At 35.4% G+C, this 22,558-nt stretch overlaps 2 protein-coding genes across 4 annotated transcripts; both read left to right on the top strand.

The window, feature by feature from the left end:
* The first annotated feature begins 686 nt into the window (after positions 1 to 686).
* LOC139840470 (disease resistance protein RPV1-like) lies at positions 687 to 8,259 on the top strand. Its single transcript, XM_071830735.1, has 7 exons — positions 687 to 1,177; positions 2,291 to 3,362; positions 3,660 to 3,798; positions 4,234 to 4,580; positions 6,597 to 6,868; positions 7,066 to 7,537; positions 7,660 to 8,259. Exons 1-7 carry the CDS (start codon positions 687 to 689, stop codon positions 8,257 to 8,259), a joined length of 3,393 nt encoding a protein of 1,130 aa, XP_071686836.1.
* A 1,856-nt stretch (positions 8,260 to 10,115) lies between these two features.
* Positions 10,116 to 21,291, top strand: LOC139840234 (disease resistance protein RUN1-like). 3 transcript variants are annotated; one of them, XM_071830480.1, is made up of 5 exons: positions 10,116 to 10,917; positions 11,905 to 12,994; positions 13,152 to 13,619; positions 19,204 to 20,139; positions 20,575 to 21,291. In XM_071830480.1, exons 1-5 carry the CDS (start codon positions 10,433 to 10,435, stop codon positions 20,995 to 20,997), a joined length of 3,402 nt encoding a protein of 1,133 aa, XP_071686581.1. In that variant the 5' UTR covers positions 10,116 to 10,432; the 3' UTR covers positions 20,998 to 21,291. The 3 variants fall into 3 exon arrangements, with proteins under 3 accessions (XP_071686581.1, XP_071686580.1, XP_071686582.1); XM_071830479.1 differs by having other exon boundaries at positions 11,905 to 13,000; XM_071830481.1 differs by having other exon boundaries at positions 11,905 to 13,000; positions 20,118 to 20,139; positions 20,575 to 20,705.
* Positions 21,292 to 22,558: the final 1,267 nt, after the last annotated feature.

Genomic DNA, 22,558 nt, shown 5'->3' with positions numbered 1-22,558 from the left:
TGACTTGCGTCATATAACATCAAACTGGGGGGACTTAATGATACCGCAGCCCGCATGCGCATGTAACATACACACGGGCATGCGCTATGGTGCGTATGCGGTGTGCTCTCATGCGTCATGCGGCATGCGGATCCGTATCTGGTCCCTTTACGGCGGTTGCTTAGCTAACAAGCAAATATCTTTTCCATAATTATATCCGTGATTCGGGGGAGTTGGTTATGGAAACGATTATCACTATCCTATGACGGTTCTAGAATTAGGGTTTGCCTATAAATACAAACCCTAATCGTCGTTAGCAACATACCACGTTACGTAGCCATCTTCTACCACACATCCTACGTAACTTACATCCTCTATCATCTTCTAAAGGTTAACAGGTTAGTTCTTTATTAACTGGTACCTACAACCTTGCTTGGGGCCTTCTGATCGACGGACGTCATCGAAGGTGGACTTAATCACTTGGCCACCCCGCCGACATCATCATGTCGGCCAGGGTTATTCACGGTAGCCGGACCGGAGAGCCACGTTCTAAGATCCTTAAACCCCTCCTTTACGTTGAGCAAGCATGTTAAAACCCCTCGGTTAAAATATGCATGATCAATAGTTGTTATAATATATATACCAGTGCATATACGCAACCAATCTTTCAGCCATCATTACTTTTCTGCCGTGGCCATCGTGAATCAATGGCTTCTTCATCTTCATATTCTCACTCTGCTTCTTCTACCTTTTATCATGTATTTCTAAGTTTTCGAGGAGGCGATGTCCGCAAAACTTTTGTAGATCATCTCTACTCGGCTCTTACAGATCGACCAATCAACGTTTACAAGGACGATAAAGCACTTCCACGCGGTGAAACCATCGGTCCAGCACTCTTCGAGGCAATCGAACAATCTAAGATTGCAGTCGTTGTATTCTCCAAAAACTATGCAGATTCATCGTGGTGTCTTGATGAACTTTCACATATTATGAGGTGCAGAGATGAGAATGGGCTGATTGTTATGCCCATATTCTATGATGTCGAACCCTCGGATGTGAGAAAACAAAAAAGGAAGTTTGGAGAAGCTTTTGCAAAACAAGAGGCGAATAACAACGCCAATAAAGCTGATTCATGGAGAAAAGCACTTTTTGATGCTAGTAACATTTCTGGATGGGAACCTAAACACTTTGCTGATGGGTAACTTCTTATTATTATTAACATTGTTACTATTACCTAATTAAGTTAATTTGTATCTATAGTTATTTTAAATGTTGATTGTGTTCATAGGGGACTGGTTGACTCCTTACTTTATAAGAATGATAGAAAAATACAGTAGTTGTTAAAGTGATAGATAATGCAATTTTAAATCAAGGCATAAAGCTTCACAAACATTTCACTCCCTGTAATAACATTTAAATTAGTTAGGTTAGTTAGTTGTTTGTTACAATTTGGTTAGATATTAGTTAGTTGAGTTTCCTCACTCAAGTTTGACTATCTATATGTATCTACATAGTAGCGTGCAGTAGGATCATGTAACTACTTTTTTTTCTTTCCAATATGTGAATATGATAAATCTGTAATGTTCTTATGGTATTAGAGCAAAATCACAATGATGTGATTCAGTCGATCCAAAATCCATCCAATTCAATCAAATCAAATTTCGCAAACAATTTAAATTCATGATATCAAAGTTTGAACACACAAATTTTTGATTGATTATGGTTCCTCACCAACATTTATGACTATAAATTGGTGTGTAAGTTGATCTAAACACCGCACTGAACCAATTTGAATGATATGCTTCATGGCTTAACTTAATTCTTGGAATTAGGTTTAAATGTTTAATATTAATCTCATCTTCAACCATCCCAAGATTGCCTAGTGATTATGATCATTATATCCTCTCAAGAGGTAAACTTCACTAGCAACATATACCATATATCTTGAGGTGGCCAGGGAAATGCTGGAACACAGTGAAGGGATAAGCCTGATTAGGCCACTCACATTTAAGTAAAAATACTCCCCTTCCCGTGTAGCCTGGACAGGAAAAACAATATTCTATGTACCGTGTATTAATTCCATCTTTAGTATCTGTTTACACTTGTCATGTGAAGTATCCAGCCTTTGATAAATCACTTCCCATCTAGAGATCAACGGTCATTTGTCAATATTTTTCACTTTAAGATTAAAGAACTATGATATAATTACGACCCATTCCCCTTACTCACTCATAGGGTAAATCAGCACTTTCTCATAAAAAGTTTATTGAACGATTGAGCATACACTAATATACAAATATTCGAACTGCAGGCATGAATCAGAACTCATGAAAGAGATCGTTGATAAAGTTTGGAAAAAAATGTCTTCTTCCAGTTTAGAAGACGTTGATGAAGGCCTTGTTGGAATGAGCGATCGCATCGACGAACTAATATCAATATTGAAACTTGAGTCTAGTGGTGTGCGAATAGTTGGGATATGGGGTGTCGGTGGTGGTGGTAAAACTACTCTTGCTACTTCTGTATATAAGAAAATATGTATCAAATTTAATGGTTACTGCATAGTTGAGAATGTTCGTGAAGAATTCAACAAAGGCAATTTGGAAAAATTGCAAAATAAAATTTTGAACGTGTTTAGAGCAAATATGGAAGTACCCAGTGTTACAGAAGGTAAAACAATGATAAAACATATGCTATGTCATAGTAAAGTGTTACTAGTTCTTGATGATGTCGATGATTCACGCCAACTGGAGGCATTAGCTGGATCACATGATTGGTTTGGTAGTGGGAGCAGAATAATAATAACAACTAGAGATAAACACTTGCTACATCAATACAATGTAGACGATGTCTCTAGTGTTAGGTTATTATCACACAAAGAAGCTTCATATCTTTTTAAAAAATATGCATATAGGGTAAAAAATGATATAAAAGATTATGAGATACTTTCATCACGTGTACTTTACTATGCTCATCGGCTTCCATTGGCAGTTAGAGTTACAGGTTCTTTTCTATGTGACAAAAACAATGTTGAGTGGGAAAGTTACCTGAAAATGTTGGAAAGCACCCCAGATGCTGAAGTCATGGATATACTCGGGATTAGTTATGAAGGGCTTACAAATTACGAGAAAGAGTTATTCTTAGATATTGCATGTTTCCTTAGGGGAAAGTCGAAAGCGAATGCAATGGAGATACTTGATGCTTTTGGTTATTATCCAGATATAGGACTAAAGGTGTTGGAACAAAGAGCTCTGATAACTATCGTGAATGGTTGTTTCCAAATGCACGATCTGATTCAAGAGATGGGACACCACATTATTAGAAATGAACATCCTAATAATCCTGAAAAACATAGCAGAGTTTGGAAGCAAGAAGATATACGTAACATGGATGAAACAATGGTAAAAGTTTACATATTTAGCTAGAGTTTTTCATATTTAACGTTATATGTAATATATATGTGTGGTGATTAACTCCAAAGGGGTGGTTGAGTGCTTCGAAATCTCCAAATGGGACCCATGTTCAATCTCCACGAACATCACTTTGAGGTTTTGCCTTTTGAAAGAAAAAATTATATGTGTGGCGATTGATACACACATGCCAATAATTTCAAAAAATTATATGTGTGGTGATTGATACACACATGCCAATAAAAAATGTACTCGAACTCAACCATTGCATACATTCTTTCTCTTTCATTGCAGGAAAATGACAAGATTGAAGCGATATATTTTTATGGTCAATCTCATTCATTTGAGATTTTGTCAAAGATGAAGAAGCTAAGGTGGCTTACTGTGAAACGAGCCGATAATCTGAATGATGGTGTGGAGGAACTTGATGATGATGATGATGATGATGATGATGATGTTATTGTTGAGGATGATAATGATGATGATGATGATGATGATGACGACGACGACGATGATAGTGATGGCAATAACGACGACGACGATGATGATGATGATGATCATAACAAGGATGATATAGATGGCGTTGGGCATTTCAAAGGATCTGATTTAATTTTAAATGAGTTGGAGCATAATATTAGTGAAGATTGTCCTGCAAAGTCATTTCCAGAAATTTTTAGAACAACAAAGCTCGATGTTCTAAAATTGTATTCCAACCTACAAAAATATGTTAAATCCTTACTGTCTCATGTTTTCGCTCTTGTTTGTCTTGTTTGCTTTATTCAATTACCAGGTTAGTAATTATTATCAATTTATGGGTGTAACTTAATTACACAGTTGCGTTGTTTAGGGTTGACTTGTTACTTGGAGGGTGATAGACTAATAAATATTGTTGTTTGTTGTTCTTGCATGCAATTCCTAACTGACAAAGAAGAAGATGAAGACGAAGATGGAGATGAAGAAGATGATGATGAAAGATTGCAGTTTATTGAAGATGCCGATGATGAAGAATTGGAGTTTTATAAAGATGACACTGAGCATTTGAAAGGACTTGATTTTCTTTCAAATGAGTTGCAGTGTATTATTTGGGAAGATTATCCTGCCAATTCATTTCCAGACAGTTCTAAAGCAACAAAGCTCGTTGTTTTAACACTACATTACACCTTGCAAAAACAACTTTGGAATGATATAGATAAGGTAATTTATCCGTTCTTTAAAATGATGCTCAGTATTATGCTAGTCAATTGGGTCGGGTTGGGTTTGCGTCGCCTCAAAACGGGGCAGATCTTTATATCCGGGTCATTTTTGGTCGAATCGTGACCCTTATTTACCTAAATTTTTTCCTTATTTGATATGAATAACGATTTATCGGTAACTAGCAACAAACACTTAGTGAATACACCTAAATTAAATAAAAGCATATTACCATAACACAATAAACAATTAGGAAAGTTAAACTTGCTCACGCACACCTTGCCATACTAAGATCTCAATTCAAGATACACGAGCCAGAACCACCCACCTTACTCGCGACCCTTTCTCAATTTAAGATACAAGCTGAAAAACTCACGCAACACTTGTACCCCTTAACTTCTCATCAATACTAGGCATGCGAACCGGAAAAACTCACGCAATTACCCGCATCCCTTACTAGCCGGGTTCTCAACCCAATAAATCGATGCTTGCAAACACCTTTGCATTCAATATAATATTTTAATACAATTATCGAATTAAACATACCTTTGCCATAACTATTGCAAGCATCTACATATAATAACACAATCCATCAATCACCATCCTTGTGTAACAAAACTTCAAAAATACTTTACTCATCTCATCATATTACACAATCCACAAACTTCAATCGTATGGAGCAAACCATAGCATATGGCATCAAATCACTACAACTAGTTATTCATAATAAATTCCACACAAGCACGAGTAGTTGTACTCAACTTGAATGTAATCGTTCTTAACCATACTTTCTAGTCACTCTTGATAGAATTACTCTTGATGGAATTTCACTTGAGAACCTATCATCATACATCACAATATCAACTATCTACACTATTTATCACATATATAAACTTTATAATTGGTTTAGGCTAGCTAAACGCGCTTCTTTCACATTTCACCACAACTCAAAATTTGGACAGGTTGACCACCCTGTGGTTCTTTAAAGGATTTGAGTGACTTGTTCTGTGAACTAAATTGAGAAATAGATTTTCGTTGAAACTAGACTCACGTAGCTTTCCAATGGTTCTGACCTCATCGAAATCCGAATTAAGGTTGATTTCATATGTTTTTTGCAAACTACAAATTTGCTGCACAATTATTTCTTGACAGCATGTAGTGTTTGCTCATTAGACCCACTTAAACTCAGTTTGAGGAACCAAGCCCACATGTTTAGAAAGTAGACACCTATGCCTTTCAATGAGTACTTACACATCCAAATTGGAGCTACAAATTAAGAGTTATGACCATTTTAAAATGACTCAACAAATCGATCTGTCCACATTTCATTTTTAAACCAAAGCATCACCAACCCAACAGAAAACAATTTCTAACACTTCGATCCATATCTAAAATTAGTTTTATCATTATATAAGGAGTTAATTGTAACAATAATTATCTTCATCATCAACGACGACATTTACTACCTTAATACCAGTACCTTTCATCAAACATCTAGTATGTATGCTCTTAGAAAACATGCTTACTCAATAATCCACCCTTTAATCAAGAGTTTAACCATTTAACTAAAAGAGGTCAGATTTCACGAGAGGCTCGGAGGGAGCAACCCGATCGACCGCTCGGGGCACATGATTTTCTGGAGCCCAAATTTTTATATATATGCAGACACAATCGGATATTTGAGAAATCTAGAACTAGGGAAACACAACTTAAGGCGAAGCACAATAGGCCCAAAAACAACGGTTAAAGCCCCAGAAAAAAAAAATCAAAGTCCACAGCATTCTAGCAAGGCGCCAATGGCCTTTTTCTAAATAGCCTAGTGGATTTATTAATAGTAGGGAGTAGGGATATCACCACATTTTTCAGACAGCCTAACCTGCTCTAAATAAAAACATAACTTTTGACTACCCAATCCGCGCCAAATTTCTTTTCAGTCCGGAAACAGCCCAAACAAACCCGTCTTTAATGATTAAGTTTGGTTAATTAATATTAACTTTTTTTTATGTGTGTATTCTTTAGCATCTCCCACGTTTGAAAGTGCTTGAACTCTTTATCGCAAAGAAGTTACTTAACACACCAAATTTTAACCATATCCCGTGTCTTGAAACGTTGATGCTCTTCGGGTGTGATGAGTTAACAGAGATTCACCCATCACTTGGATATCATGAAAAGCTTGAATACATATGTGTAGAACGTTGTCCCAAGATTAGAACGTTTCCAGAAATCGTGCAGATGAAATCTCTTAAACATCTTACTATTTTTGAATGCCCGGAATTCCTTGAGTTCCCAGTGTAATCAGAAGCAACATGGAAAGCTTGGAAGAGTTGGTTTTGAAAGACATTCCAATAGAAGTTCTGCCCTCATCAATTGGAGACTGTTGCACCAACCTTAATTGTCTATTTATAAGGGGGTGTAGTAGATTAAAGAAAATTGAATTCCAACTGGATGACTTAAAGCATTTGAATATGTTCTTTTGTTGTGGTGTTAGCCTCCTTAACACTATGCCTTTGTTCTTCCATCAGTTGCAAGATGGCTTACGAGAGTTGAATTTCATCGACTGCCAATTGAACGATGGAGACATTCCATCTGATATTGGTCAGCTATCCAACTTACTAACTCTAAATCTGAGTTTTAATAATTTTTCAAAGTTACCTTCTACCATCTTACAATTGACACAGCTGAAAGTTCTTGACCTCTCCGGATGTAGTAACCTTTCAAAGTTACCTTCCACCATCTCAGAATTGACACAACTGAAAGTCTTCGACCTCAGCGAATGCTTTGACCTTGAAAGATTCCCCGAGTTCCCATCAAGCTTAGCTGTTCTCATGGCAAACGGATGCTTTAAGATTACATCGATAGGAGATTCTATTAAAAATTGTAAATGCTTATGTGACGTCCAAATTACTACCTATGGAAGGATTCTAACTGATTTTGACAGGTTATTCAATTACATGCTCCAGGTATGATTCTCAATTTTCAGGCAAAATCAGATTAAGCTTTTTAATATACATTAACTATAAAATAACATCTATATATTTTAATAGTAAAATAAATAAATAATAAATCCGCGTATATTAATTAGGGAAAGGATAGCGGAAATGGCATTTGGTCTCTCCAACTCGAAGGCGTTATTGAGATTCCAAATGTAAGTCCTAAAGATAATGGAAAAGGATATACACTGCAACTTCCAGAGTACTGGTGCTATTACAACTGCGGATTCATAATGTACGCTAGTTTGCCACGTAGCTGCGTGTTTGATGATGTCAAGATAACCATGGAGCAGGTGACAGGAGATTCACCGGGTATGGATTATCAAGATGATATGTTTCCGGGGAAGAGTGTTGATGATGAAGTGACATGGGTGGGGTATGTTCCATTTGGTTCATTGAGTCACACTTCATGGTGGGACGTAACGTACACTGGTCAGATTTCGTTTGAAATTGAATTAGTACATGAAATTAAAAAAAGATGGTATAATTCTAAATGTAGATGGTTTGGAGTTGGTCTCATCAAGAAAAGTGAAAATGGTCCCCCCGAGCTTTCAACAAGTTCTTTTAAGTTTTCTTCTTCTGATGATAAAAAGTATACAAGAAGGATCAATATCATACAAGATTCAAAGGATGCTTTAGTTTACGCAATTCCTTCACTAGGTTGGTATTTTCAGGAACATGGTCCAATGTGAATGCAAATTAGCAGAAAGCCTCATTTTGTTTTCCTTTTATTTCATTATCTGTTGATGCAAATTATATCGCATCATTAAAAAAAGTTTGTAAACAGAAAGTCGGTAAACAATTTAATTTTATAGTTGGATTGGTTGATATTGTAGTTAATAGACGCTACGACCATCTTTTATGGTGAATGTTTGTGAGTGATGTATAGTTGTGGGGGAATTTTGATGACTTGACAATGTTATGGAAAAATGAGTTTTTTTTTTTTTATTTTTTTATTTTTTTATTTTTTTTTCCGCTGAAAAAACGAATTCTATAAGACGGGAAGATATAAGAAACCTAAACTCTATAAATATGTATGGGTTTAACCGGATTCGATTCTAAACGGGAAGATTTTTAGGTGGGTCTAGCGGGTCAAGGCTAAATGAGTTGGGTCAAGACCTGTTTTTTCAAACTTAAACCTAAAATGTAAACATAATAGTAAAAGTAAAACGTAAATTGTAAAACGTAAAATGTAAACGTCTACAAAGAACCTATTGATTGCGTGAGAACACTTTAGAAAAGAAACAACAAATAAACTACTCACAACTTTATGGCATTGATTATTCTTTGACAAGCTCATCCAAAATGTATATATAAGTAATAATTTTGTAACCGACTATATGTTTACATTACATTACATATGTAAATTATACTTTTACGACAAAAGCATAAATTAACGAGAAGATATCTTTAAGATTTGTATAATGAAACTCTTTTGTATTTATACGAGCAGATAACTTTTACATTATGTTAGAATTCACATGTTATAAACTAATTTATTATTTATTAACCCTATACATACTAAAAGGGGTGGGGAATCCCGTCATACCCACCCCAACTTAAAAACGGGTCAAAACGACATTGACCAAAACTCCAACACAAAAACTGCAAAAAAACCCCTCAAATATAACCAACTTACAAAAACTACCTTGAACTCCATAGGGTAAAACATAAATTCTCTCAATTAAAATAAAAACTCCAACCAAACAATTCGACAGCCCGTATCTTCCTCCTCGCTCCGAGTTAAATTTCACCGACCACACCGTTAAACTCGGAATATTTTTGTGAACAAAACGAAACTAACTACATTCGAAACGGACACTTTTAAAAAAACGCTAAACACAACGACATCCCGTATCTTCCCGCTCACCGCGAGTTAAATTTTTTCGACACCAGTGTCATACTCGAAATAATTATATGAAAAAAATGAAAATAAGTCCGTTCGAAACAGATACTTTTTAAAAAAAAAAAAGGCTAAACACAACGACAGCCCGTATCTTCCTCCTAGCCGCGAATTAAAATTTTTCGACAGCACCGTTAGACTCGAAATACTTTTATCAACAAAACGAAACTAGCTACGTCCGAACCGGACAGATTTTAAAAAACACTAAAGACGACGACACCTACAACGGCGCTTAACACATGACCCGTTTTCTCTTCTGTAAATACATAAAGTTACGTTAAATATGAATACGCAGACCGAAAGCCCTCGCCGCATCGCGCTGACCCGGACTAGTTTTTTACTCCCTCCGTCCCATATTTATTGTCACCAGACAAAAAACACACAGTTTATGGAAATCCCACTAACTTCATTTCTCCACCAATGAAATATTTTCTCTCTCCAGATCCACCAATGAAATATCTTCTTTCCTTTTCATTTATGGAAGTGGACAATTAATTTAGGACATCTCAAAATGGAATAGTGGACAATAATACAGGGACGGAGGGAGTATCTATTTATTAAGGAGTACTGTATTTATTTTGTTAAGGAGTATTGTGTTTTTTCAAATTATATATCCAAGCTTCTGGTAAGGGATAAGGGAAAGGACAAAATAAGTTCCCACCGAGAAATTTCTCCCTCATTTCAGATTTGTAGTGAACCGAAACGCGTGATTGACTGACTGACTTCTGTCTAAAAAATTCAATACCTTTTCCTTTCATAGTTTTATTATTACGGCAGATTCACAATAATCACAACCACTCTTTCATTGATTTATCGTCCATCATCACTTATCTGCCGGTGCCGGCCATCGTCCATCACCACCACTCATACATCGCCGTTTTACCAAAAATATATAAAGCTATATGTTTTGTACACTATGAATTAATTACGTTGGTGTAAAAATTAGTCAAACACTTCGATCAATGGCTTCTTCATCTTCTCACTCTGCTCCTTCTTCATTTTATCATGTATTTCTAAGTTTTAGAGGAGGCGATACCCGCAAAAATTTCGTAGACCATCTCTACTCGGCTCTTGCGATAGATCGACCAATCATCGTCTACAAGGACGATAAAAATCTTCCCCGTGGTGAAACCATCCGTCCAGCACTGTTCCAGGCTATTGAACAATCTAAGATTGCTGTCGTAGTATTCTCCAAAAACTATGCAGATTCTTCGTGGTGTCTTGATGAACTTTCACATATTATGAAGTGTAGAGATAAGAATGGGTTAATCGTTATGCCCATATTCTATGATGTGGAACCCTCGGATGTGAGGAAAAGGAAAAGGGATTTCGGAGAAGCTTTTGCAAAACAAGAGGCGAATAACGTCAATAAAGCTGATTCGTGGAGAAAAGCACTTTTTGATGCAAGTAACATTGCTGGATGGGAACCTAAACACTTTGCTGACGGGTAACTTTGTCGCTGTTACTATTATCTAATTGAGTTCTATGTATAATTGTTTAAAAAATCAATTTTTTTCATTGGGCTGATTGACTTCTTACCTTTTAAGAATGATGTAAACATAGTACAGTGTTTGTAAAAGCTGAAAATGATAACCTATGGTCAAAGATATGTTAACAATCTCAGTAACTAATAACTTACGCTGATTACACTTACATACGTTTAGTGTTGACAAAAGGTGTAGATCGAGAGGAACACCCAAATCTTTGTTTCCTCTGGAAACCCATCCGTAAGAGTCCGATGCCTCCTGTAAAATAGTCCATTGAATACCCCGCGTGGCAGGATCGAGTATCATTCCACGTTGTCAAGGGTTGTAAATCTTTGCAAAAAGTACGTGAGACTCACACGTACACACTCTCATTTTGGCTAAGGCATCCACATGGCGGATCCAAGCTTTTATGGCAATGGATGCCACTAAATTAATAACTCATTGGTACATTTAGTGTTAATTACTAGTAGTTGTCATAAAGTTTAAGTAAATGCATTTTGCCTCGAACACTTTTAGCACACCTTTTAACATCAACATCAAGTCCAAAATCCTTCAATTATAGCCTCACATATTAGGTAACACTGTTTCCAATGAAACTTGAACTGACAAACTCTTGATATAATTTGGTTGATTGTTCTTCCTAACCAACTTTTATGACTATAAATTGGTCTGTATAAGTTGATACAAACACCACACTGATCCGTTTTGGACGATATGCTTCATGGCTTGACGTAGTTCATGGAATTGCGTTTAATATGAATTCATATTTAATTTGGAGGTCATAATCTAATGATGGTCACGTAGTCATTATATTTCACTTTAAGATTAAAGAACTACGATCTCTTAACGACTCCTTCCCCTTACTCGTGGGGTAAATCAGCAATTTCTCATAACAAGCTCATTGAATGACTGAACATACACTAATTATACAAATATTCGGTATGCAGGCATGAATCAGAACTCATCAAAGGGATTGTTGATACAGTTTTGAAAAATATGTCTTTCTCCGGTTCACAAGACGTTGATGAAGGCCTTGTTGGAATGAGGGATCGCGTGGACGAACTAATATCAAAATTGAAACTTGATTCTAGTGGTGTGCGAATGGTTGGGATATGGGGTGTCGGGGGTGGTGGTAAAACTACTCTTGCTACTTCTGTATTTAAGGAAATATATAGCCAATTTAAGGGTCACTGCATAGTTGAGAACGTTAGGGAGGAATTCAACAAAGGCAACTTGGAAAAATTGCAAAATAAAATTTTGAAAACCATGTTTAGAGTAAATATGGAAGTACCTAGTGTTACAGAAGGTAAAACAATGATAAAACGTATGCTGTGTCGTAGTAAAGTGTTAGTGGTTCTTGACGATATCGATGATTCACGCCAACTGGAGGCTTTAGCTGGATCTCATGATTGGTTTGGTAGTGGGAGCAGAGTAATAATAACAACTAGAGATGAACACTTGCTACTTAAACACAAGGTAGACCATGTCTCTCATGTTAGATTGTTAGCACACGACGAAGCTTCATCTCTCTTTAAGAAATATGCATATAGGGAAGAAAATGTTATAAACGATTATGTGATACTTTCATCACGTGTAGTTTATTATGCTCATGGACTTCCATTGGCACTTAGAGTTGCGGGTTCTTTTCTATGTGACAAAAACAATGTTGAGTGGGAAAGTTACCTGGAAATGTTAGAAAGAACCCCAGATGCCGAAGTCATGGATATACTTAGGATTAGTTATGAAGGGCTTAAAAATTACCAGAAAGAGTTATTCTTAGATATTGCATGTTTCTTTAGGGGAAAGGAAAAGCGAGATGCAATGGAGATACTTGATGCTTTTGGTTTTAATCCAGATATAGGGATAAAGGTGTTGGAGCAAAGAGCTCTGATAACTTTTGTGAATGATTATTTTCAAATGCACGATCTGATTCAAGAGATGGGACACCTCATTGTTAGAGGAGAAAATGGCAAGTATCCTGAAAATCATAGCAGAGTTTGGAAGCAAGATGAAATCCGTGACATGGATGAAACAACGGTAAAGGTTAACATATTTAGATAGCTTGTTTTTCATATTATACACTATATGTATATGTATTATATGTATTATATATGCGCATAGATTGATACACACATACTAATGAAAGACGTACTCGAACTCAACCCTTACATACATTCTTTCTCTTTCGTTGCAGGAAAATGACAAGATTGAAGCGATATATTGTTATGGTCATTCTCACTCATGTGAGATTTTGTCAAAGATGAAGAAGCTAAGGTGGCTTACTGTGAAACGAGTTGATAATCGATTTGCTTATTATTTCGTAGATGATGACGTGGAGGATGTTGATTATGAGGAGTATGTAGAGGGGAACAATGATGATGGCGAGGATGATAATGATGACAATGGCAATGATGATGATAATGATGTTGATGATGATGATGATGATGATGATGATAATGATAATGATAATGATGATAACAAGGAGGATAAAGATGACGTTGAGCATTTGAAAGGACCTGATTTTCTTTCAAATGAGTTGCAGTGTATTATTTGGGAAGATTATCCTGTGAATTCATTCCCAGACAGTTTTAAAGCAATAAAGCTCGTTGTTTTAAGACTGTATTACAGCTTGCAAAAACAACTTTGGAATGATATAGATAAGGTAATTCAGCTATTCTATAAAATGATGTTACGTATTATGCCTGACAATTGGGTCAGATTGGGTTTGCGTCGGGTGAAATGGGTTCGTCAAAACGGGTCAGATTTTCATATCCGGGTCGGGACGTAACCCATATCAACCTAAATTTCCACCGTATTTGATATGGATAACGCTTAATCGGTAATTAATCAGCGACAAACGCGTAGTCAACACTAAGGTGTAATTTATTTTTTTCTTGCAAAACTTCGTAGGTTTTACTAGTTTTATTATCCGTGAATACACGAGTTTGTTTACTTATGAAAATTATAAAAGGTAAACATATATTATCATTATTATTAAAACTTATATAGAAAGATGAATCTACATATTGATAGGATATACCCTATACCCTACGATAATAAAAACAAAACTCACAAAAATGATATCCTATGATAATCAAATCGAAAGTCACATTCAAAAAAAAAAAAAAAAAAAAAAAAAAAAAAAAAAAAAAAAAAAAAAACCAATTTGATCATTCATGTAACATGAAGATCTTTTTTTCTCGCACATACATGAAGCATTATCACAAATAGGCTGGGTTCATAGTAGATGAGATATTATATTTTACTTTCACTATTAAGTAGACTAAGACTATTATGATCCTTGAAAAACACTATGTAGGAATTATTAATGTTATTAATATAAACCAATTGTATTGTATCAAATAATTAAAATGATATATCAATGAAGCATATAAATCTGAATTACATATGAATGCATTGATATTTATCACCGAAATACGTCTCCTGAATTTATCACTGAAAAAAGAATTTCGAACTAAGGCGCCATGTCGTTGGCCAACCGATGGTACATCATCCAAATAATACTCGGGCTCACCATATATTTAGCGAAGGGTAAATACACCCTTAAGCGCAATATTATTGGGTTTAAGGATATCAAGATTTAACTCCCTAGTCCGGTTATCGTGAATAACCCATATTGTTCAATGACCCAAGAAGGTATGGAAACCTATATCTCCATTCTTCAGGCCATATCCATTGACTATTTTGAACAATCTGAGCAACTTTTTATGAATTTTTCAATCTGGCTTGATATCTTTCCCTTCTACGTACAATATGATCCAGAGCCCCTATACTGCTCCAGTTATCAAACCAAGCAAGTTATCAAACCAAGCAGATGTCAATTTACCATTACCAATTTCATGAAGCACATGTGGCTTGACTCTATCTCTTAGTGAGCACTGTTTCCACCCGCAACTATCTGAACATTCTTCTCTAACCTCCCAAACACTTCTTGCTTTTGACTTCACCAAATTAGCCCACTTGGCCCATAAAGAATCCTTCTGACCAATAATTTTCCACAACTATTTTATCAACAAAATTTCATTCCACTTTTTCAATGGCTTAATCCCCCACTTTGAATTTTCGGCATACAAATAGACTTCCATGACACTTTAGCTTTACCTTTTGAACTATCCCCTTGACTCCACAAGAAAACTTTTAAAATCTTCCCAATGTCAGAAATGAAAGATCCTGGGAGCATGTTTACAGATGCCCAATATATTTGCATTGATGCTAACACGGAAGCTATAATTGTAGTCTTCCAGCATATGACAGCTTTATATTTCTCCAACATAGCACTTTTGCTTTAACTTTATCTATTAGGCATTTACAGTCAGCACTACCTAACATTTTGGCCAGCAATGGAACACCTAAATACCTCATTGGCAATTTACCAACTAGTGAGAGGCAATAGCTGCAGAATATTACTTTTTACAGCCTCATCTACATTTCCAAAGAAAATAGTACTTTTACTTAAATTGGGAAACATACCAGAGACATTACTAATTCATCCAAAGCCTTGTTAATCACATTAACAGAATTCAAGTCCCCATGACAAAGTATCATAAGGTCATCTACAAAGCACACATGTGACATATTTAACTTTTTACACCCAAAATGATACTTAAACCCACTATCTTCTTTAATTTTCTGGGCCATAATCAAGGTCAACACCTCCATCACCATAGTATATAGATAGGGAGAAATAGGGTCTCCTTGTCTAAGCCCGTCCCCACCTTTAAACTAGCCATGTTCCTCACCAGTAACACATATAGAAAAGCTAGCAGTTGTTACACACCTCATTATCCACTTAATCATCTTAAGATGAAAACCGAAGTTGTGTAAAACCTTCTTCAAAAAATACCAACTCACAGTGTCATATGCCGTTTGAATGTCAATTTTCAAAGCACATCTACTTAGCCCACTAGCTTTGTTATATCCTTTTAAAACTTCGTGAAGCACCAAAATATTATCCTAAATGTGTCTTCCTGGGATAAAAGCACCCTGATTGATGCTTACTATCTTATAAAGGCCATCTTTAATTCTATTAGTAATTATCTTACTAATGCACTTGTAAAGAACATTGCAACAAGCTATTGGCCGAAAATCAGATACCTTATTGGGAGTTTCAATCTTTGGCACTAGTGCAATCAATGTAGCACTTACTTATCCAAGTAATTTCCCATTTCTAAAGAAGTCTTTGATTGCCAAACAAATATCTTTCCCTACAATACTCCATGCTTTCTTAAAGAAATGAGCAGAATACCCATCGGGCACTGCAGCTTTATTGCTATCTATATCAAACATGGCATTTTTTTTATTTCTTGATTTGTCACCTCAGCTACCATTCTATAGCATCCAAATCTGATAATTTTATAGTAAAGATACCATACCACCCAACTCCTCAAGTGGTTTCACGTTATCAGCAACTCTCAAGAGTTGTTGAAAATGTTTAACAAATTGATCAGGAACTTGGTCACCAAAATGTCTAGTCCCATTTTCATCACGTATTATCCACCTTGCTCTTCTTCCTTCTACTTCTTAAAATGCCATGAAAATAGCTTGAGTTCTTATCTCCATCAAATAACCATTTTATCCTTGCTAATTGTTGAAGCAGACTCAATTCATCCTTTTTGGCAGTTTCATACTCCTGCAAAATCTTAGATGCTTTAATTGTCAACTGTTTATTTAAAGGATCACTATCAATATCCTTATGTACTTTTTGAAGCTTACCTCTTACATCCTTCACTTTTAAATATAGATTTTCATGACTCCAGTTCAACTTATTTAATTCTCTTTATACATATTGTAACCATCCACATCATTTGCCCAACCCTTCTCAACAATAGGCAAGAAAACCTCCTTATTAGCAGTATAAGTCATAAACCTAAAAGATCTAGGCTTATGTTTTAAACCATTAGGAATCCCCAAAACAGTTGGACTATGGTTTGAAACCAGATAAGGAAAAAAATAGCCCATATGCAGCAGGATATTGATATTGTACTATAAACTCATCATTAATCATAATAAATCGCCTCAGCGCTTATCTCTACTCCAAATAAATCGATTATAAAAGTTAACCTAGATATGCATATTATCGTAAGACATAGTTGAAGGTCTGAGCATTAATAACATAGCCTACATACACCAAATTCGTAATAACAAAACCATAAATCCTCGTATAACCTGTCGCGTGGAGCAGCAATGATAAACCATTAACACTACCTATTCAGACATTTTATCGAGCACGTGGTAGGCATATAAATATACAACCTTCAAATGAATTTAGATACTTAATAACAAATAGTAGCCACTAAAATCAGCCACCTTAAAGACAAACATAATAGTTTCAATCAAATTTACAACATGATAAAAGCACTTATTTGGTACAACAACATAGCTTACCAACGCATTTATGAAGCAGAAGGAAAAAAAAACGAATATCAGTTGAAAATGACTAAACCACCCCTCAGCGAAAGAGTGATCGTAAAGATTTCAGTTGAATCCCCTCAAACCCTAATCAGAAACCCAAATCTTCAATTGATCAAAAAAAGGAAGAAGAAGAAGAACTTTTAATCATGGAGAACTAGGAGTGAGTCGATGTAGCAGAGGGAAATGAGTACAGAATAAGAGGTTAGGGCTTGAAAGGGTGGGAATTTGGATAAAGTTGGGTCTGCAGATTTAAGAAAGAATGGTTCACCCGTATTCGTGGACATCTCAAGTTCGAGTCCCTTTCCTTAAAAATATTCTCCCTTCCCTTAAAAATATTCGTGGAATTTATTTTCTGAACGCCGAATTGCTCCGGTAAAGGTTTTATCGACCCGTATTCAGGACCCAGGTCCGACCGCCTGCCCCTCGGGATGGTATAAGGTTCGGATCCCTGTAATGCGGTTCGGGTTTCCTGCCCGAAAGCGCGTGCGTGCGTGACAAATGAGAGTATTCGATGCCAACAACTTGTCTTTAAATATATATATATATATATATATATATATATATATATATATATATATATATGAGTAAAAGGGAATGTCGCTTGGGTAACTCAAATGACAAAAAACTGAAGCCCTTTTAGTATATATATATATATATATATGAGTAAAACGGAATGTCGTTTGGGTAACTCAAATGACAAAAAAATGAAGCCCTTTTAGTAGGTAAGGGTATATATATATATATATATATATATATATATATATATATATATATATATATATATATATATATGAGTAAAAGGGAATGTCGTTTGGGTAACTCAAATGACAAAAAACTGAAGCCCTTTTAGTGTATATATATATATATATATATATATATATATATATATATATATATATATATATATATATATATATATGAGTAAAACGGAATGTCGTTTGGGTAACTCAAATGACAAAAAAATGAAGCCCTTTTAGTATATATATATATATATATATATATATATATATATATATATGAGTAAAACGGAATGTCGTTTGGGTAACTCAAATGACAAAAAAATGAAGCCCTTTTAGTAGGTAAGGGAAATTATATCCAGCTTTTTAAGGACTCCACAATTAGGATTTTTGAGGGATATTGTCCTAAGTAAAATGAAACCCCGAGCTTCCAATATCATCTACCTCTATCATATTGATACAGTCAAAAAAGTTTTGCATCTCCTCTCACCAGCTGGTGTTCTTCCAACTTCTTAGTGACATTAAAATCACCTAATAACACCCAAGGTTGTTGACTGATACTAGCTTTCTGCACCACTAAATCTTTCCGAAGAGCCTTTCTATCCTTACCAGAATTGCAGACATAATTCACTGATCAAAACTTGTTAAAACAGGATATCTCGTAACAGAACACGTAATAGCTGCTAATTATCGGTTAAATTTGGGAGAATTTGATGAAATTTGGGATGAGATCGACGAAATTAGGGCTCAAATGGCATAATCGCCCTTCCCACCAAAACCACTTTTAGTCCCTTATTGTTGGATGACTTGACATATTGTAATGCATTTAGTGAATTAATTATCAGTAGGGATATCACCACCTTTTTCAAACAGCCTAACCTGCTCTTAAATGAACATAAGTTTTGACTACCCAGTTGATCCACGCCAAATTTCTTTTGACTCCGGAAACAACCCAAACTAACCTTTTTTTAATGATTTAGATTGATTGACGGGTATACTATGTATCCATCTCATGCATTGGTCATATACTATAACATTAAATTAATAAATATTAATTTTTTATGTTGTATCCATTAGCATCTCCCACGTTTGAAAGTGCTTGAACTCTGTTCTGCAAAGAAGTTACTCGACACTCCAAATTTTAATCATCTCCCATGTCTTCAAAGGTTAACATTCTATCGTTGTGATGAGTTAATCGAGATTCACCCATCACTTGGATATCATAAAAAGCTTGAGCGCATACGTGTAGAAGGCTGTCCCAAGTTTAGGATGTTTCCTGCAATCGTGCAGATGAAATCACTTAAATATCTTTTTATTCATAAATACCCGGAATTACTTAAGTTCCCGGTAATCAGAAGCAAAATGGAAAGCTTGGAAGAGTTATATTTGCAATATGTTCAGATACAAGTTCTGCCCTCATCAATCGGAGACTGTTGCACCAACCTTATTCAGCTATTCATACATGGGTGTAGTAAATTAACGACAATGGAATTCCAACTTGATGCCTTGAAGCATTTGAAAACATTTTCTTGTTCTGGTGTTAGCTTCCAGCTTAACACTACGGGTTTGTTTGATCAGGTGCAAGATGGCTTACGAGTGTTGAATTTTATTGACTGCCATTTGAACGATGGAGACATTCCATTTGATATTAGTCAACTATTCAACTTACAAAGTTTGAATCTGAGTTTTAATGATTTTTCAAAGTTACCTTCCACCATCTCACAATTGACAAAACTGAGAGTTCTCGACCTTAGAAACTGTCGTAACCTTCTAAAGTTACCTTCCACCATCTCACAATTGGTACAGTTAAAAGTCCTCATCATCGGCGATTGCATTAACCTTGAAATATTCCCCGAGTTCCCATCAAGTTTAGCTGTTCTCTTGGCAGACGGATGCCCTAAGATTACATCAATAGGAGATTCTATCACAAATTGTAAATGCTTATGTGATGTCCGAATTACTGATGGAAGTATTCTAACTGATTTTGACAGGTTATTCGATTCCATGATCCAGGTATGTCTCTCTAATTTTCAGTCAAAGGGTGTGTCTGGATGAAATTTGCTGGAGAGCTGGAGCTTGTAGCTGGAGCTTATGGACTAGAGTTGGAGATTATTATATTTTATAAGTGTTTGGTAAACTAGTTGGAGCTTATTTTTTAATTCTTAAGCTCTATTTTCTTCATAAGCTACTAAAAGTAGCTTATTTTTCAAGAGCTTATGATTTTTCATAAGCTTTACTTTTTATGTCTACCAAACAAAACTTATGACTTAGAGCTTATTAAAATCATAAGCTCAAGCTCCCATAAGCTTCAACAAGCTGGTGTACCAAACACACCAAAAACAAATTGAGATATGTATTGACTATATAATCTATACTTTTCTATAATATAATGTAATTAAATTGATTATAGTATAGTAAAATAATAAATTCATGTCTATTAACTATTAGGGAAAGGATAGTGGAAATTGCATTTGGTCTCTCCAACTTGAAGGCCTTGTTGAGATTCCAAATAGTATGGTACGTCCTAAAGATATTCTTAATGGGAAAAGATATATACTGCAACTTCCAGAGAACTGGTGCTATTACAACTGCGGATTCATAATGTACGCAGTTTTGCCACGTGGCACATTGGTTGATGTCGAGATAACCATGAGGCAGGTGACGGGAAATTCATCGGGTATGGATTATCAGGATGATGTGGTTCGGAAGAAGAGTATAATGAATGATGAAGTCACATGGGTGGGATATGTTCCTTTTAGTTCATTGAGACACACTTCATGGTGGGATGTAACATGCGGTCAGGTTTCGTTTGAAATTGTAAACATATATATAAATGGTAGAAATAAATATTATTATCCTAAATGCAGATAGTTTGGAGTTAGTCTTATCAGGAAAAGTGAAAATGGTCCCGCCAACCTATCAACAGATCCTTTTAAGTTTTTTTCCGATGATAGGTATACAAGAAGGATCGATATCTTACAAGATTCAAAGGATGCTTTAGTTTACAGAGTTCCTTCACTAGACTGGTATCATTAGGAACATGGTCCTTTGTGAACATAAATTAGCAGAAAGCCTCATTTTGTTATCCTTTTGTTTCATTATCTGTAGATGCAAATTATATAACAGCACTGAAACAGTTTGTAAACAGAAAGTAAACTATTTAATTTTCAGAATTGGATTGGTTGATTTTGTAGATTATACACACCAACACACTTCATATTTCTACCTCAAATTTTAAAATACGTAGTACTTGTTATATAGGTGGACTATTCCTCATAAGTCTAGTTAAATTAATCATCTTAACCGTTAGCATGTACAAATAAACGCTCTCTATATCTTTTTCATTTTCAAAAGCCACAAACCCTAAATCTATCTCAACGCCGCCACCCTGAACTTCCCCCCATTTTAATAATAACTGTAGGTTTAAACAAGTTAAAAACGGATTGATGTTACAGCTTTAACCCATTTACTTGCGAATGTGTAGAATTGCTTTACAACTAACCACTAACGGGTCAAATTGATTAGATATCGTAAAAAACGTGTTTTTATTAATCAACGTGTATAATCTTCTAAATCACTTTACAAAAATATACGAGCAACATTGTAATTGCATGGTTTTTGCAATCATGAGCATTTGTAAAACTATCTTTTAAAAATAGAAGTGCACACGGGTCAATACCTCCCCACCAACCAAAAACCGGTATTCAGCAACATTCTTGCTGAAGATTTGTCACACATATAATATAACAAATAAATTAAAAAAACTGCATCCAGTACAGGGTTAGTTTACCTTTGGTTATAGATGAACCTAATTGACACACGTTTCAAGCTCAAAAGTGCCAAGTGAAGCTGCCAATTCATGATCACCCCGGTTCTCAACATGAACTTCTGCCTAAATTTCGTATGGTTCTGGCACGTGTAACACTTGCACCCTTCAAGAATTCACGACGTATCTTTCCTATACCAGCATTTTGTTATGGAAAATCAGCAACAAATTCAGATGGTATATATAGCTGCCAAAATAGTTACAGTACCTTTCGGTTAACAAGCGGACAAAAAGAGGACAAAATGTCAATGCAGTTAAAAAAGAAGTTACTCATGTGGAGTCACAAATAGCTTTCTCGGGAGCCTCTGGGAGGTCGGGGTATTCAATCCCATGATACTCAAGGAGCAGGGCGTTGTATCCCAGGGGTCCTACTAATACATCCTATCTGCAGCAACACCTTGTAATACCTCCTCTAGTAGATGATTAAACAAAAGTTATCTGGTTAAAAAAAAGATTCAAGAAATGTAGATATAGTAATGGAGGACCTGATGGCTAAATTGAACATAAAGAGAATAATAAGAACAATGGAATGAAACTCACTGTAAACACAAAAGCTAACAGCTTCTTTTATTAAACTGAATAAAAAGTTGATACATGAAAACTAAT

Source organism: Rutidosis leptorrhynchoides, chromosome 4 (assembly GCF_046630445.1).
Source record: "Rutidosis leptorrhynchoides isolate AG116_Rl617_1_P2 chromosome 4, CSIRO_AGI_Rlap_v1, whole genome shotgun sequence".
NCBI lineage: Eukaryota > Viridiplantae > Streptophyta > Magnoliopsida > Asterales > Asteraceae > Rutidosis > Rutidosis leptorrhynchoides.
The sequence above is the reverse complement of the archived record's forward strand: the minus strand, read 5'-3'. Positions and strand labels throughout refer to the sequence as shown.

Coding starts and splice junctions, on each gene's coding strand:
- LOC139840234 (XM_071830479.1), top strand. CDS start 10,433: ATGGCTTCTTCATCTTCTCACTCTGCTCCTTCTTCATTTTATCATGTA. Junction 10,918..11,904: donor CCTAAACACTTTGCTGACGG/GTAACTTTGTCG, acceptor TTCGGTATGCAG/GCATGAATCAGAACTCATCA. Junction 13,001..13,151: donor TGGATGAAACAACGGTAAAG/GTTAACATATTT, acceptor CTTTCGTTGCAG/GAAAATGACAAGATTGAAGC.
- LOC139840470 (XM_071830735.1), top strand. CDS start 687: ATGGCTTCTTCATCTTCATATTCTCACTCTGCTTCTTCTACCTTTTAT. Junction 1,178..2,290: donor CCTAAACACTTTGCTGATGG/GTAACTTCTTAT, acceptor TTCGAACTGCAG/GCATGAATCAGAACTCATGA. Junction 7,538..7,659: donor TATTCAATTACATGCTCCAG/GTATGATTCTCA, acceptor TATATTAATTAG/GGAAAGGATAGCGGAAATGG.